This window comes from Nannobrachium achirus, assembly GCF_963921795.1.
Source record: "Nannobrachium achirus genome assembly, contig: SCAFFOLD_237, whole genome shotgun sequence".
NCBI lineage: Eukaryota > Metazoa > Chordata > Actinopteri > Myctophiformes > Myctophidae > Nannobrachium > Nannobrachium achirus.
In genome coordinates, this window is record NW_027664788.1 from 75,162 (window position 1) to 92,573 (window position 17,412).

The 17,412-nt window shown below is 45.3% G+C and overlaps 1 protein-coding gene across 2 annotated transcripts in view; it reads left to right on the plus strand.

Moving 5' to 3' along the window:
• The window catches only part of LOC308280799 (uncharacterized protein), a 91,580-nt gene that overhangs the window by 52,045 nt on the left and 22,123 nt on the right, over nt 1-17,412 (plus strand). The window contains exons 8-9 of one of the 2 annotated variants that reach the window (XM_080755116.1): nt 381-572; nt 12,319-12,421. In XM_080755116.1, coding sequence (XP_080611242.1) covers nt 381-572; nt 12,319-12,421 — 295 coding nt within the window. The remainder of the gene's footprint in view (nt 1-380; nt 573-12,318; nt 12,422-17,412) is intronic. The other variant, XM_080755117.1, reaches the window with a different exon arrangement.

Sequence of the window (17,412 nt, forward strand, 5' to 3'; positions counted from 1 at the left end):
GAATATGTTTGCATCATCACAGGGCGCATATCAAGTGATATATACCTTTGTTCATGGCAGTAGTGCCAGTAGATATTCAGCTCCAACCAAAACCAACCTTTTCGAAAACCTAAACTCAACATTGAACAGATAATAACCTAATAATGGCATTGATCTGTAGTAGGAATGGGACGATATGAACATGTCAGGTCATGATTATTGTGACCAAAGAAATTAAGATTTATGATATTATCGTGATAATCAAAATATCCCCAACATCCATTATCCTGGGGCAGAACATTTGCCAAGAAGTAGCAGATCTACAAGCTCACAACGCGTCGCAAAGGCAAAGAGATATGGTAGATGTATGATTTTGTTTTCTTTTTCTTTTTATTGTTCAGATTGTCATCTTGCATCGTTTCTATCCAGTGATCATTATGACTCGAATTTCAACACAACTACTCTGAAGGAATCCTACATCCTGGGGTCAACAGTCAGAGTGCCTTGTAATGTCGGCTACGTGGGCCTCTTTAAACTGCTGTGTGTGAATGATGAGGTGGTGAAATGGATACCTCATGGTTCTAAATGTCAATGTAAGTTTACATCCATTTCTAATACAGTTTGTGTCAAATATGTGTGAATAGTAATTATGTGCTGCTTCCCTATACTCACATTTGTTACTTGATAATCACTGCCTAGAGCCTGCTAGTTGTGAAATCCACGCGTGTTTGTGGGTTTATCCATGTAGAAATACATTACTGCCACCATTAAACCTCGAGAATAAAAAGAAAAAAAGTACTTACTGGTTAATACAGTACTTGAGTAAATGTACTTTGTTACTTTAAACCACTGGCTGCTTCACATGTGTGCTACTCTTTGAATGAGAACACAAGCCTATTAGCTGAGACCAAACTGGGAAAGTTTGTGCACTTGGTGAAGAGTTTTTGATTTTGGATATGGTCGGCCGGCCGTTTTTTTCGCGGCTGCGTCCATGGCCGCCGCGTCCACGTCCATGGACGCGTCCATGGACGCGGACGCGGCGGCCAGCGGCTGTCTCTCGGTCAAGGAACAAACTCTGTGACATCACACTAATGTCCGATGTCGTGTCCAACAGCGCTTTGTGGGTTACTTCATGTTGTAACTTCACCGGCAGGGATAGCTTCCTATATACGCCCTTTTGCGGGACTTTGGCTAACCTTTGGGTCTGCCTAGTGTCCGCAGAGGGCACGTGGGGCTTGCGAGCTCTACGCGGGAGCTGTTTCGTCTCACGGACGACCGGGTCACGTTGTGTTGCGAGTGTAACACTTTGAGCCATCGACGAGGCTAAGACAACGCAGACGGAAAGGGTGGGATCAGAAAGAAGGACCCCAGGGACGAAGTCCCATGCTGAGTTGCTGACAGCCCCTGCTTTAGTAAGGGCACTTGTCTCGTCATTGAAGACTATGGCAGGTCCCAGAAGGTTTGAGTGGTTTCTGACCTTTTTACCGTATACCTGCATGTCTTGCGTGTTCGCGTTGTGATCGCGGGCAAGAACCAACTCCTTATGCTTGACGGGTTTTAACTCGGCTGTTCGAAAACCGTTTTTACGCCCGTTGGGCAAGTGACAAGTGTAGTCGAGACGGGCATAGTTTGAGTCTGTGCAAAACAATACTCCCTTATTGCCGTGTGTGGAAGCGCACCGAAGAGCGATCAGTATGCTGGAAATCACTGCAACAAGTTTGAAACACAAAGGTCTCGCCGGCGTGTTATCTATCCATACCAATTCTACCTTCGCTTGGCGAGGAGGTTTGCTGTATGAACAGATGTCAACACACACCGTAGGCGAGTCTGTGCACGCGTTGCCTTTCAAAATCCGGTCCTCTTGGGTGACATTGTTTGCCCCAGCGTCTGCTGGGGTTTCAGTCACGCTGTTACGCGCAGTGTCTGCGAGGAGGCCCTGGAGAAAGGGGCACACAAGAGTTTGTTGTCGTTGGAGGACATCCCCCCCATCCAACGGTGGCATTGGCTTGACTACGGGTGGATGTTCCCACGTCAGAGCGACACACTCCACAAAGTCAGTTAGATTTAACGAATCCTGCGCAGGTTTTTCAGTAGAGAGGGTGAATTCCTCCTCTGAAAAGGCAAGTACAGATAGTAGTTGCAGTAGTAACAGGACATAGCCCAAGAGAAGTGGGAGGTATTCCATTTCAGATACATACATTGGGCGGATTGCAGCCATGTGTCTTAACTGAAAAGGACACGAGAAGGCATGAACCATCTGAGTACTAGCCTTAGTATAAGGCCGAACACAGGGGGATCGATAAAACAAGTTGCCCTCTAGGTGGGCATGCTGTGCCCGGTATTGCAGGTCAAGGAACAAACTTTGAGACATCACACTACTGTCAGCTGCTCTGTCTAACAGCGACTTGTGGGCCAATTCGCATTGCGTTGCGAGTGACAAACCACTGGTTTGTGCTATTAACGAGGCTGTAACAGCTGTGATGTGTATGTATCCGTACCTGTCAATCACTTTAAGAGTGCATGCATTGTAATCAGTGCACAGAATGTGTTCTGTGCATGGTGTGTCCTGTACTGGTGGCGCATTTCCGCGGTTCTCAGCTCCTGGGCCGTGAGCGGCCATTTGGGCTGGATTGCTGTGCGTTATGAACGCAGTATCGTCTCCGGAGAGACACAGAACCTCTTTCAAGGGACACTTGGCATCTGTTACCTGCTGAGATTTAGGGTCATTAACTTTGGCAGCAAGCTCTGATAACAACGCTGTTGCAGTAAGCATGGACAGTTGTCCAATTTCAAGGGATTGAATTAGGCTTTTATCACTAGGCAAAGGGCTTTCCCGTGTCGTAGGACGGGTTGACAAGCTTCCCGACCGAAGTAAATTGGCCTCGTTCGTACTTCCGTCACTGAGACTCAGTTTGTGGAACGGGCTTAGACTACAGTCACGAGAGACCTCACCGTCAGGCAAGGAAAAGCAGTTGTGATTGTGAGAGGAGGGCCGGCGGCGGTCCCCATAGGGCGGCGGCTGGCATCTTCTCCTCTCTCGATCAGGATCGCTCTGTCTCTCTTGAAAAGTTATATCACCTTTCGCTATGAGTTCTAAAGCAAACAATTCAAGCTTGTTGCTGGGCCTCGGACGCTTCGTCTTAAAAACCTGGCAAGCCAGTTTTTTTAGAACCGGTTGAACCGTCCTGGAATAAGGCCCCAAAATGGGTGGACCGTTAAAGTTAGCAGTTGTCGCTAAGGACTTGATCATCGAGACAAAAGCCTCCATGATTACACAACAGGCGTTAGTTTGACTAACTTCAGCTGGAATATCAGGGAGAAATAAATTGAACCCTGATAATTAAAATAAATATGTTTTGCTCCAAGCGTTGTTTTGGGTTTATATTCCTTTTCCACACTAATAACACAACAATTCCTTTAGGTTCATCCAGCAAGTGAACTCAAATTTAACAGCTGTTTCCCACGATGGAAACTTGTGAAATAAGTTCTGTAAATTATGGGTTTAGATAAAAATCCCTCAGTTAGTCTCATAAATTAAATTAATAATTGATATGACTAGCAGGGCTTTAAGTAAAAATTCTTTATTTTTTCCAAAAAGAAAAATCTAAAGAATTCAATGGAAATTTAGATCTTAATAATAAAAAATAATAATTTTTCTCAATAACTGGATGGAGCGCAAAGGAACGGGGCTTACTAACGACCCAATAGCAAGATAGGTGTCTCCAAACCTTGTGAACGGAACTATTAATTAATAGAACAGATTAAACTGGGTTAAAATAGATTAATCCAATTTTAATCCTCTTTGACTGGGACGGTTGTTTGACTGAACAGACTAGACTGGACTCAATGGAGGAGTCCAATCCAGTTAATCAATCACCCAAGCGTGTCAGATAGAATTTATAGAACCCTAAGTTCAGAAACACACAAAATGCAAGGTACAGTTTTGGGGAAAAGGGGGCTATGGGGGCTGGCGCCTCCCCAGGGGGGGATTTTTTTTTCCTGTTTTTTAATATATTATTATTAATATTATTATTTTAATACAGTATAGGCCTATATAAATATAAAACAATGTATTTAACTTTTGGAAATAAAATAGAAGTCGAAAAAGGTGTTATGATCACAATTGATTGATTGATTGAAGAATTTATTAGAAGTTTGCAATAGAAAAAAAGTACAGTTTCATGACAGTACAAATCACTGGTACAAGGTCAACTAAAAGGAGATCCTAGAAAGCCGAGGCTTATTTCCACAGGAACCACACTTTAAGTATCTCATATAACATTGAAGACAGACGGATAGAACATAGTACTTTATCTAGGATCATATCAGTTTCAAAAGCATAACATCAAATACAAAAAGGCAGAATACAAAGAAAAAGGGGGGGGGAGCATGGGGGCTTAGTCTATTTACAAGTCACGGGTAGCTGCTGACTGAAGGTGACTTTTCATACCAATTTTGAAGGAGGCTAGGGATTTGCTCTCCTTTAGGGCTTGTGGAAGGGCGTTCCACATGTTGATGGTATAGCAGGAGAACGAGTTAGCACCTTGTTTAGTGTTAAATCTACGCTGATGATGATTAGTGGAGCTGCCTCTGGTGTTATGATCGTGGACATCCTTGACCTTTAAGAAGTAGTTTGTCAAGTACATGGGAATCTTGGAGGTGTAGTGTATCTTGTACACCAGGCCCATTGCAAGATGCTGTACTCTGTCAGCTACTTTGAGCCACCCCACGCTTTCGTGGTGATGCTCGGTAAGGTGGGTCAGAGGAGGGAGACCAAGCACAACCCTAATTAGTTTGTTTTGGGCTGTTTGGAGCTTTAGCTTTAAGGCAGCTGGGGCGTCGCGATACCAGACAAGGACTCCGTAATCAATGAGGGGCCCAATAAGAGCACCTCCTAGTGTCTTTCGGGATTTAATATTGATCAGCGGGGCAACTCTTTGCAAGAAGCGGATTCGTTGATTGACTTTATTGATTACCTTGGTGGTCATTTTTTCACTGGATAGGTTAGCCTCCAGGATGCAACCCAGGTAGCAGATGTGTTTTTTTCTTTCTATCACAGTGTCACCTACTTTAATTGTGAAGTTCTCAACTAGGCTAAGTTTCTGACTAGATCCAAAGAGGATACATTCAGTTTTGCCTAGGTGAATTGAGAGTCTGTTGTCATTGAGCCAGGTGCAGATCTTGTTAAGTTCACAGTTAAGGGCCTGTCACATGGGTGGTCACCTGCTCCCGGAACAAGGAAGGCGCGACGCATAATGCCGGTAAACACAGGCTGCACGCAGGCAAGGTTAATGAATCACAAGACAAGACAGTGACGGATAGGATAGCAGCATCAGCATCTCACAACCTTTGTTTTAACAATTAACATGGAAAATAACCAGCAGCAGAAACGCAGAAAAACCATAGCAGATTTCTTTTCACCGGCTCAAAAGAAAACTAAACCAAACAACACAACCGATAACATAATTGACGTGGAGGAGAAGGAGGATGAAAACAACAACATATCAACAGCTAGCAACAACGACACAATGGAAAATGAACCTGAGCCACAGCCAGAAAGTTCAGCAGAGCTAGAGGCATCTATTGGGCATAAACAACCACCAACTAGGCCTACTACTTCGGACTGTATGGAGGCAGATGAGCCCTTTCAGCCACATATGAAGTTTCCTGGGAGAAAGTGTGGAAAGGAGACATCTGAGCGATCATTTCAACAAAGCTGGTTTGAGAAATGGCCTTGGCTCCATTATGTTAAAGAAACCGATTCGGTGCTTTGCTTTATTTGTACTGAAAAACATTTATTGCGTGATGACACTGACAGTACATTCGCCAAAGGAGGCTTTACAAACTGGAAAAGGGCCACAGAAAAGTTCCATCATCACGAGTTGTCAGATTTGCATTTGGATTCTAGCCGTGCAATAGCTTTGCTCAAACAAACCCCAATCAATGCATTGATTTCGAATGCTGCAGCCAGAGATCAACAGACTGCCAGGGCAGTGTTGCAACTTTTATTCAGATCCATTAAATACCTGGGGTGTATGGGGATGCCACTCCGAGGACATGAATCACCGCGAGGTGATTAAAATGTTTGCACATGCAATACAACGTGAGATTGCAGCGGAAGCTCAGAAGTGTCATTTCTTTGGACTTACAGCGGATAACAGACATCAGCACAAGTGAGCAATTCTCATGTTGTTTACAGTTTGTGGAATCAACGTTAACAGCACACAACATGTTTCTCGGATTCTACAATGCTCGTGACTCAACAGCAGAAACACTGTTTTTATGCATCAAAGACATCTTTCTACGTTTCAATTTGCCTCTTGAACGTTTGCAAGGATACTGTTTTGACGGGGCAGCTAACATGTCTGGGCGATTCAATGGTGTCTAGGCAAAACTGAAAATAGCGTGCCCAGGATCCTTATATGTTCATTGCAATAATCATGCATTGGACCCGGCTCTGCAGGAGGTCTCGAGGGAAGTGACACTGGTCGCTGACTCATTAAACTTCGTTCAAGCTGTTTCTGTTATTATCCGAGAATCATCCAAACGCAAAACCCTGTTTCAATCCCTTTTTGGAACAGAAGAGGTGGTGTGTAATATTTTGGGACTATGTCCCACTCGGTGGTGCATTCGGGCCAATGCCATCTCACAAGTTATCACTGCATATCCAGTACTTCTCGAGACTCTAAAAACATTTGAGCAAGATAAGTCAATGAGGGGTGAGACTCGCGCTAAAGTGGCTGGACCGTACAAACAAGCAAAGAAAGCAAAAACATATTTCAGATTGGTGATCAGTGAAGCTCTTTTCGAGCCATCTGAGGCAGTGGTCAGAAGCCTCCAGTGCCCAAAGATCACTGCTGGTGCAGCCCTGGAATGCATTAATGTCCTTGAAGGTTGAGTGACATGGCCAAAACAGCTAATTAAGGCTATCAAATTAGCCAATTTTTTTTAATGATGTCATGTACCCCCATGTTAAATGACCCAATCAAATTAATGTATTGTAGTTACTGTACTGAAAGTAGTACTTTCTGTACAGTAACTGAAATAAATTAATTTGATTGGGCTAATATGGGGGGAGGGGCGGAGTCGATTACTAAACCAACTTTAAAACTATCAGTTCTAGGGGTAAAAATTATATAGCATTCGCTATAAAATCAATGGTTAGACCGGTAAAAAAGTACATGTCTTCTTCAAAAAAGGTGTCAGAGATTAGTTACGAGGGTCAACACGCTTCTCCCCGTCTATGAGGCGGTTTTGTCGGCCATACACTGCTGTGTCTTCCCCTAAACCCATGGAGGACCTGGCCGGGACACCGGAGCAAGCTTAGAACGAGCGTCCAGCGATCTCCTCCTCCTCGGCAGCTCTGAGCCCTTTTAGCAGACATATCATATGTCCTGCTGTCTCGGAGGACTGAGGTCCGTGACTCATAAACTCTGTGTGTGTAGCCTGTGTGTGTGTGTACACACACAATAGCTCTCCAAAATAACCTTGCGGTGCGGCGCTGCTACACGCTAACAACAACTCATCACGTTGTGCGCGGCACGGCACGACGGACGAAGTATACATTCAAGATGCCCACACCAACCAGGGCAATCATAACCCCTTCCCGTTTTCGTGACACCTCTGAACCTGAAGCTGTGTCTACGTCGTCAGAGGATGGATTAGGACTATGGAGACGTCAGTTTTATGAAGCCCTGGACCTGATCAATGCCGAGGTATTAATGTTAATTATATGTTTTACAGTAATATATATATTGTAAATATACAATACAAGACTAATAATGTACATAATTATACGCAGTACACCATATACTGTAAGCAATATGGCTTGTTTACATAGGGGGTATTAATATTCATATGAATATATTAATTGAATACCCTCTATGTAAACAAGCCATATTGGTTTGCTTTCTTGGGTTTAAAGCCTATATTAGTAGACCTTGTATCTGAACTGTACTATACTGTATTGCGCTGTGCTTTTCCTATGCGAACTGCTAATAAAGTATTCAATCAAACAATCAATCAGGTGGAGCGACGATTCGACCAAGAGGGGATGACACTCGCTGCCCAGAGAGAAGAAATCCTCATTGCTGCAGCCAATCAAACCTTTTCAGGACTGGATCAAGTTCAAATCCCAAAAGAGATTGATCGAGTACGCCTGGAGCGACAGCTGTACATGATGGGCGACCTGACCGTCGGGAAAAAAATAGAATCTACCCTGGACGTTGCTGGATTTATAGCTGCACTAAAACCACAGACGAGGACACTGTTTAAAGAGACTGCGATGCTTGTGGAACTTTGTTTGTGCCTTCCTGTGTCAGCTGCCTCATCAGAAAGATCATTCTCCAGTCTACGACGACTTAAAACCTGGCTTAGAAGCACCATGAGCCAGGAGAGGCTGACACATCTGGCTGTGATGCATGCGCACCAGGAGAAGCTGGACACGTTGCCGAGCCTTGTTAGGAGTTTCATTAGAAACACACCACCGGAACGCAAGGCTACGTTTGGTGCCATTTGGTAAAGGTAAGATAACTTTATTTTATGCTGTGCTGTTTTATATTTGTTTCATCTTTGTATCATTTATTTGTTTGTCCAGTTAGTACATCAGACCGACAGCATCTTTCCTTTCCCCCTATCTCTCTCCTACACAGATGCTGCCTGGGACAGTCGGAGTGTCTCTCTCCCATTCTCTTTCTCTCTCTCCCCCTCCCTCTCTTTTCCCTCTCCCTCTCTGTTACAATGTCTGAGCTGCCTACATGGCACTGGCTGTTATGTCATAGTTGAAGTCCTTAACTAATTTGTCTGAGGAGATTCAGGCTGAAGTCATGCTGTTACACACAGCAAAATAAAGAAAAAGACAACCATGTTTAGAAAAGTGAAAGAAAAAAAATAAGAAAAGCCTGTATACTTGAGATTTCTCTTGATTGGTTAACGTCACACTAGGCTGTTAAAAAAAACAACTATACATTTCGAGCCTTGTTTCCAGTATGTGTTTGTTTCAGTAAAGTTCTATTGTAAATGTTAACAGAGTGTACTTCAGCGCTCTGTTATGTACCAGGAATACTCGAAGTGAAGAATACATAGACGGAGGATATCAGAACAATCAAGAAATAACTTCACACAGGAGGCATCAGCTCAGGCTGGAACTCAGTGACACACACTACTGAGGCAGATTTATTTGTCAGCTTAAATACTCCTAGCTATCAAGCACTTCCGGTCCCACCCTTCACAATAAAAGTTCTTCAATGCACACAATTATTCAGTCAATAAATATAACAAGACAATAGAGATCATAATCTTAACACCCCCACTTGATCTCACATTGGATTTCTCTTTTCTTTTCTCTTCCCAATAAATACAATAAATAATCTTTCAGTCTTCAGTGTTCAATTCACATTTAACTTTACAACAATCACCATACATGTGTTATTCAAAAAAAAACTTTTAAATAATCATCTCATGATCCCAGACACTTTTTTTTTTTTTTTTTTCTTTTTCTTCTTTTTGTCAATAATAAAATTCAAGCATATTTAAGTATTTCAACATTCACCATATCATAATCAGTATCACATTTACTAAATACAAGTTACCTTAAAAAGTCAGTTCATTACCCCAAAACAAATGAACATTTCTTTTTCTTTTTCCAGTTTTTCTCCCCCACTGCTTTCTTGCCCTCAAACAGTCGGGTTACAAACGCATCATTTCTGTTCAGTGATTCAGTTTCCTCATTCATTGCAATACTAGACTTCAAGCCATAACAGTAGTCAGATACATAGTCATTTGAAGTTACTCGTTTTCTCCTCCTCACTCGAGGTGGGTAACGTGTGGTTTTACATTTAGTCTCAGACTTGATCTGCTCTCTCTGAGGTGCAACTAATGCAGCCTCAACATAAATGTCTGTCTGTGTCTGTTTCTCTACACACTTAGACCTGCGCTTCTGCACAACATAACACATAGACTCGACCTTCTGCATACCGTAACACCCATTACACTGATCTTCATCACCATCATCATTGTTCACTGTGTTCAAGTAATACAGTCTGTCGTGCGCATAAATGTTGAACTCTGTTCCATCTCTGCACTTCAGAACACTTTTACCTTTCGTGAATATAACAGTGGCACCTCTCGTGGTTGCTGCTTGGACAGAGAACACGTCCTGGGAATACATGGGAATGTACAACGCCTGTTTCAAGGTGGTTTTGTGGCGTTGCCCCCTGCTGTCGACCATGATCACCTCCGCATCTCCTCTGCGCTCTGCCACGCCACTGCAACTCGTACCGTCAGCCAGCTGCACTCGATGAGTCTCTGGCTGGAATCTGTCATCGAATCTCGCGAACTTTTTCATGTCCGTGATGATGTGGGACGTCGCTCTCGTGTCGACCATTAGACCCGTCTTCTTGACATGATGTCCTCTTTGAATCTCGCCACCACTGTCAGCGTCACTCACTCGGAATGAGCACTTGCGACGGCCGCTGCTGTTGCCGCCTCCGCCGCTGACGCCGCCGCCGCTGACGCTGCCGTCGCCGCCGCTGCACTCGCTGCCGTCGCCGCCGCTGCACTCGTCCGAGGCTCTCTTGACGCAGTCCCGCTGGCGCTGTCTCCTTCTGCAGGCAGCATACCGGTGTGTGGAACTGTGGCAGTGGCCGCACCACTGCTGCTGGCGATCACAAAGTTTTGCGACATGACCTCTCACATGACATCGGTAACACCGCCGCCGGTCACCTGTAGCCGCCCTCTTCACATTCGGCCGCATCTGAATCCCCATGGCGCAGTCGCCCTCCTCCGCTGCCGCCGCATGCCTCCTCTCAATGTCCTCACCTCTGAGCTTGGTCCTGGACTCTGAGAAAGGCACTGGCTCTTTGCTTGTATAGTACTCTCGGAGGATTCTGAGCGCCTTGCGTCCATTGTCAGCTGCTGCCCGCATAACAAGCGACACACTTTTGTCATCCAAACATTGGAGCAGCTCGGCATAGGCCAAGGTATTTCTCTCCTCGTCTTCACCCGTCTCTGGTTCCTTTAGGACGGCATTCTTCAATCCTTGAAGCAACAAATGCCCCAAAAACCTCGTCTCCCAAAGTTCATACTTCTCCTCATCTCCATCAAAAACAAGCCGGGTCCAACGGCTACTCGAAGCAGCCCACCTGGCCATGCTGTTAGCAGCCTAGCACGGCTACAAACTTTTCACCTCGAAAATATTTTTGGTACTACCTGTGGCCCATAACCTGTTAACAGAGTGTACTTCAGCGCTCTGTTATGTACCAGGAATACTCGAAGTGAAGAATACATAGACGGAGGATATCAGAACAATCAAGAAATAACTTCACACAGGAGGCATCAGCTCAGGCTGGAACTCAATGACACACACTACTGAGGCAGATTTATTTGTCAGCTTAAATACTCCTAGCTATCAAGCACTTCCGGTCCCACCCTTCACAATAAAAGTTCTTCAATGCACACAATTATTCAGTCAATAAATATAACAAGACAATAGAGATCATAATCTTAACAGTAAAAATAGACCAGTGGATTGTGTGGATGTAGAACCAGTTTGTTTTCTGATCGGCTACTTTCTGTACTTTATACCGCTGTGCAGTTCAGTTTGTAGTGGTTGGCCTGTTACGCCTGTAATAAAAAAATAATTATTGTTGTTAAGCTTAAGTGTGCAGTTGTTGTTTTTTTTTCAGGCTATTGTGCGCTTTGCGCTGTAGTTTATTATTATTCTGCATGGCTGGGGGTTTTATATTTTTGAAACACACTAGTTTGTTAGTGAAACAGAACAGGGCATTAGTGTGTGTGTGTGTGTGTGTGTGTGTGTGTGTGTGTGTGTGTGTGTGTGTGTGTGTGTGTGTGTGTGTGTGTGTCAGTGTGTGTGTGTGTGTGTGTGTGTGTGTGTGTGTGTGTGTGTGTTGCCTATCTGTCTGTGGCTCTGTTTCGTGGCTCTGTTTCGCGGCCGCACCTGCGACGCGGCCGCGCGCGCACGGACACACGCACGCGCGCGCCGTGCATGTCTCCGAGCTCAGCCCAGCCCACCCTGAGATGTATTAGTTCCCGCGCGCCTGGGGACGGCCGTCTCCTCCCACAGCACTCTGCAGTGTTTGAAGCAGCTTTGTCTCAGGTCGCAGTTAACAAAACCTCCACCGGCTGTCTGTCAGTCTGTCTGTCTGTCACACGTCACACTTTTTCCCTACTCATATCTCCGCCACCGTTGCCCCTATCCATGGCAAACTTTGCACACACACACTCCATGGCTGTCAAACCACAACCTCAAAACCTCATGCAAAATATTTGATGAACCGCCCTCCTTTTGGATCATACTAACCTTAAATAAATAACCTACAGTCCGATGTGGTCCCCCTGGCGATGCAGAGCATGCAGAGTGGCAGCTTGTGGAGGGAGAGGATTTCGTCTTTGGGTCAGAGGTCGAGTACACGTGCCGCCCAGGGTATGATGACACATTCACTCACACAGCGATTTACATTCATCGTGAAATTGTCCTCTGTCCTAAACTGGGATCAATTCACTTTTACCAAGCTGCATGCATAAACACACTATTAGACAGACCTGTAAAGAACACGCTTGGTAGGCTATTCTCTTGTTTTCCCTATACGCCAAATATCTTCACCAAAAATAGCATTTCACTAGCTAACAAGAAACACACCATGAACAGGTTTAAGGGTTTTAATGAAGTAAGGCAGGTAATTAATGAGCAGTGATCGAAGCAGGCATGAATATGGTAACAATGTGAATCAATCAAGGTTATAATGAAACCAACCGTAATGAGTCAATGGAAAGGGGGTTGGGGAGGGTATCGGTTCCGGGGAGGGTCGCGGACCCTGGAGTCTTTGGGGTAGGGGTCGTATAGCGTGAGCGTCTGCACCGTCGGCGTCAGTGGCGACGTGGACTGAACCCCCAAAAAGTATACGTAAGGGCCACTGCGATAGATGTTGCGACGGTGTGGACTAACCCCCAAAAGGAGAAACAAAGGGCAGCTTCAGGACTATGCTAGGGCATGGTGGGCTGCTCTGAGGTCTTGGACGCTAGTGCGTATGTAGCGCAAGTAGGCTTGCGAGGTCCACCTGCCTAGCAGTTGGACGGTGTGGTCTTGTAAGCCACGGCTAGCGGCTGTGGATGCGGCGCCGATGCGAAAAGAGTGGCCTGAGTAATTATCTGCTGAGATGCCTGAGATGGTGAGAATTCGGCGGAGGTGGAAGTGGAACCAGCTGCGGGTGGCTACTGTTCCGTTTTCTGTTGTGAACAAGGGGTCTGAGGGTCGGGCGTTATGGGAAAGTCTGGCTCGGATGTGATTGGCTAGGGGTTCGTATGGGCTTGTTGTGGAGTTGAGGCGGAAAAGGTAGATAGTGGTTAAGCGGCACTGGGAGGCTTTGCTCTTTTTGATTGTGAACACGAGGGTATTGTGGTCGTGGATGGCTAGGTCTGAAAGGCAGGGATGGATGCTGGGGTCGAAAATAGAGTTGGGGGTTGTGTACTCTGAGCATCTGAGGAAGCCGTAGAAGGCGAGGAGGAACATAGATTCTAGAGTGGGGGAGGTGGTTTGGTTCGGGTAGCCTGAACGGATGGTATGTATGCAGGCGCCGAGGATGTCTAGTGTGAGAGGTAGGCGACTGGGGGGAGGCATGGTTCGAGGCGCTGGAGGCCTTTCAGTTGGAGGGTGATTTGTGGGTGCTGTGTGAATGGATGGGGTGAGCCGGTGATGAGTTTGGAGAAAAAAGAGATTCCACAGAGGTACGCTCGAATTGTGGAACTCTGGTGGAGTGTGTTGAGTGGCTGTGGCTGATGTAGGCTGAGAGTGTTATGAGGTCTGAGGAAGGGAATTGGATGTTGTGTAGGTGGTGGAATGACCTGAATTTGGTCCACGCGGTCCAGTAGGAGGACAAGGTGGAATCGGCAACGCCCTGGAGGACGGACTGCTAGGACTGCAGGATGAGGTGGTGGAGGGGGTGGTTTATGGGAAGATGATGTCTGAAAATGGTGGAACCAGGACTGGATGGGGATCTGAGTGTGGAGCCAGTGTCTTGAATTTTTGAAACATAAAACGGGAAAGTGAGTCAGCAATGGCATTGTGGTAACCTGGGATGTGTGCTGCTTGGATGATGAATTGGTGTGTGACGGAAAGCCATGTGAGTCGGCGCAGGAGTGACATGATGGGGAGTGAGGAGGAGCGGCCTTTGTTTATGATGTGGACAACGGCGGTGTTGTCGGTGTGGATGAGGATGCTTTTGCGAGAGACAGCCGCTGACTCTCTGCGTCCACGTCTGAAGACGGGTCTTATGACCCGTCTGATGCTGCGTCAGTGCTTAAATAGCGGTCAAGACGCAGCTTTGCGTTCAGGACGGAGCTGCCGCGGCTCAAGACGCGATTCTCGGTTTCAATCACGTCTTTGCGTCTTCTAGACGCGAAACCGCGGCTCAAGACGCGATTCTCGGTTTCAATCACGTCTTTTAACCTCAAAGACGCGGCTTGGACACTACAATCGCGTCTTTGATCTCAAAGACGGGGCTTGGAATCGCGTCTGGCTGGAACTCGGTGTGGCCGCTGAGGAGACATGTAACCCGCAAAGTCTGCTGTGTGCTGTCCTTGCATCTATTAGATACATTTTAGTATTATTTATTGTCAATGGAACATGCTATAATACAGTATCTGGCTTAAAGTCCTGTTCGCAATTTGGTGTTAGGGGAGTTTCTCACCTGAACTGAGTCAGTGGGTCCCTAGACATGAAAAATCACTGAGGTGCTCGTCCGCCAAAGTGCCACGAATGGCGCAATGGCCAAATCAAATATGGCTGCCATCGGCTATGATGAAAATCCAACTTTTCTGTTTCTGGGTGTATAGGCACATGTAATACCTCTATTTGGACTACTTGTGGTGTGGGGAATTCATTTCTGATATTGTTTTGACCATTTTGGGTGATTTGGACCTCAAAAGGTCATGGTCAAGGTAATTTTGCTATTCCGAAGACCGTGGGCCATAACTTGGCCATTGTTAGGAGTAAAAACAGGTGCAGTAGGTCTAAATCAACTAATGCTGACATGTATAATTCATTTCTGACATTGTTTTGACCATTAAGGATCATCTTGTCTTTGAAATATCAATGTCAATGCCATTTCTCAAAAACGATTTTGTTCATTACTTGCACTTTTATAGTATTTTTTGTAAGTTTGTTACTATTTTATAGTAAGTTTGTTTTGTTTATAACAAAAGACATACTAGTGAGAAATACAACAAGTAAACTTCCACATTTAACTTTAAAGGGGGTTTTTAAATGGGTGTTTAAATGAGCAAATAAGACTATTTACGAATAAAAGTGACAAATAAAAAACAAAATCACACACAAAATTAAATAACAATTTCCCTCAAAGTGCACCTTATTGTGATTGTGTGCATCCAAGATAGTATGATGTGTTTTACAGGATGTATTTGCCATTGTTCCATGGCAAAATATGATGCACCGATATCCATCAGCAAGGCAGCCATATCCTCGAGTGTCGAAGTGTTCCTTGCATCCATTCATGTTCCATTGGTTGTAGTCTTTCCTCAGGTTCCTTGGCTGTTGCAAGCAGGTGGCAAGAGGTGCCTTGTTGGTCTCAGCAGTTGTACTTCTCTGCTACCAATGCTGTGTCTTGTTCTGTCAAGGTCTTTGCCTCTCCAAAGTTTGTTAGATATTGTATTCGGTCAGAAGCCATAGCTGCATGCTTAGTCCCCAGTCATCTCCAGTTTCCAAGGCATATGTCCCCTGATCACTGTCTTGGCTAGTGGTGCTCCAAGATGCTTGATGCTGTAGAAGCATGTGCCGCTGCACACCTAGTGCCATACTGCTACCAGATCTACTTAATCCCCAGTGCTTGGAAGTATCACTACGATAACTCTCTGGGGTCCACTCATAATCCTGGCGACCCATTATTCCCTCCATTAGGTTAGGGTTATGGGTAGGTTTAGTTATAATAGGGCCAGTTGACTCCACATGTACCAGCAGCTTGGTGACAGCCTCCTCAATCTAGTTCAATCTTTGGGATCTCTTCACCTCCAGCCCCTTTTGCAGGGAGCCACTCATTATCATCAGAGATAACAGAGTCGACAGACACACCCATCCCTCATCAACTTTACAAATTCTGGTTGTCTGAGGAGAACAAACAGCTCTCCAGCTGTGTGTTCGGAATGTGGTGTCCATTCAAGCTTGTGGAGATGTAGGTAGAACGGCTGCTTTGGAATCTGAAGGTTCCAGGGTCGATTTCTGGCTCCTCCTGCTTATTTGTTGAAGTATCCTTAAGCAAGACACTGAACCCCTAACTGCTCCAGATGAGCACCTTGCATGGTTTCATGGTGTGAATGTATGTGTGAATGTGTGTGTTAATGGGTGAATGTGAAATACATTGTACAGCGCTTTGGAGAAGAGCGCTATATACTGTAAATGCAGTCCATTTACCATTATCAGCTGTTGTCTCTGTTGATGATGTCGCTAGTGGAGAAGAGATCGCAGACATCTTGAATAGGATTGGGGAGGCTGACACCTGGTGTCTGTACAGCCTCCATTATAACTAAGCCTATCCCTAACCTTCACTAACCTAATGGTCAGAATAATGGGATGTCAGAACTATGAGCGGACCCCAGAGAGTTGTTGTCTCCTTCACATTACTGCTATACTACACCCCATATTTCCAAGCACTGGGGATGAAGGAGAGCTGGCAGCAGTATGGCACTGGTTAGACTCACTTCCACTGCATCAAGCAGTCTCATCTTGGAGCACCACTAGCCAAGACAGTGATCAAGGCACATATGCCTTATAGACAGGAGATGACTGCATTGGCCAGGTGAGGATTAAACATGCAGTTATGGCTTCTGACCGAGTACAATATCTACAAACTTTGGAGGCAAAGACCTTGACAGAACAAGACACAGTATTGGTAGCAGAGAAATACAACTGCTGAGACCAACAAGGCACCTTTCTAGCGCATTTCTTGCCACCTGCTCGCAACAGCCAAGGAACCTGAGGAAAGACTAGAACCAATGGAACATGGAACATGGCATGACATAAAGGCTTGTCCTGTTGTCCGGGACAAGTGCCCATACTATGGAGTGGAGGGACAAGGGGGGTCATTAGCCGTCCTTTTGTTATTATTTCAATGTATGACATTTTTATCCGGACAAGTGACTTTTGACCCCGGACAAGTGAATGGGAAATATACTTGTCCAAAGGACAACTGCCTCAAAAAGTCAATGTCAAGCTCTGATGGATGGAAGGAGCACTTTGACTTTAGTACACTCCTGCCATGTCTGAAGCAAGACACTCGACACTGATGGAGTTCTGTGCATCATATTTTGCCATGGAACAATGACAAATCCATCCTGTAAAAACACCTCATACTAACTTGCATGCACACAATCATAATATGGTGCACTTTGAGGGAAATTGTTATT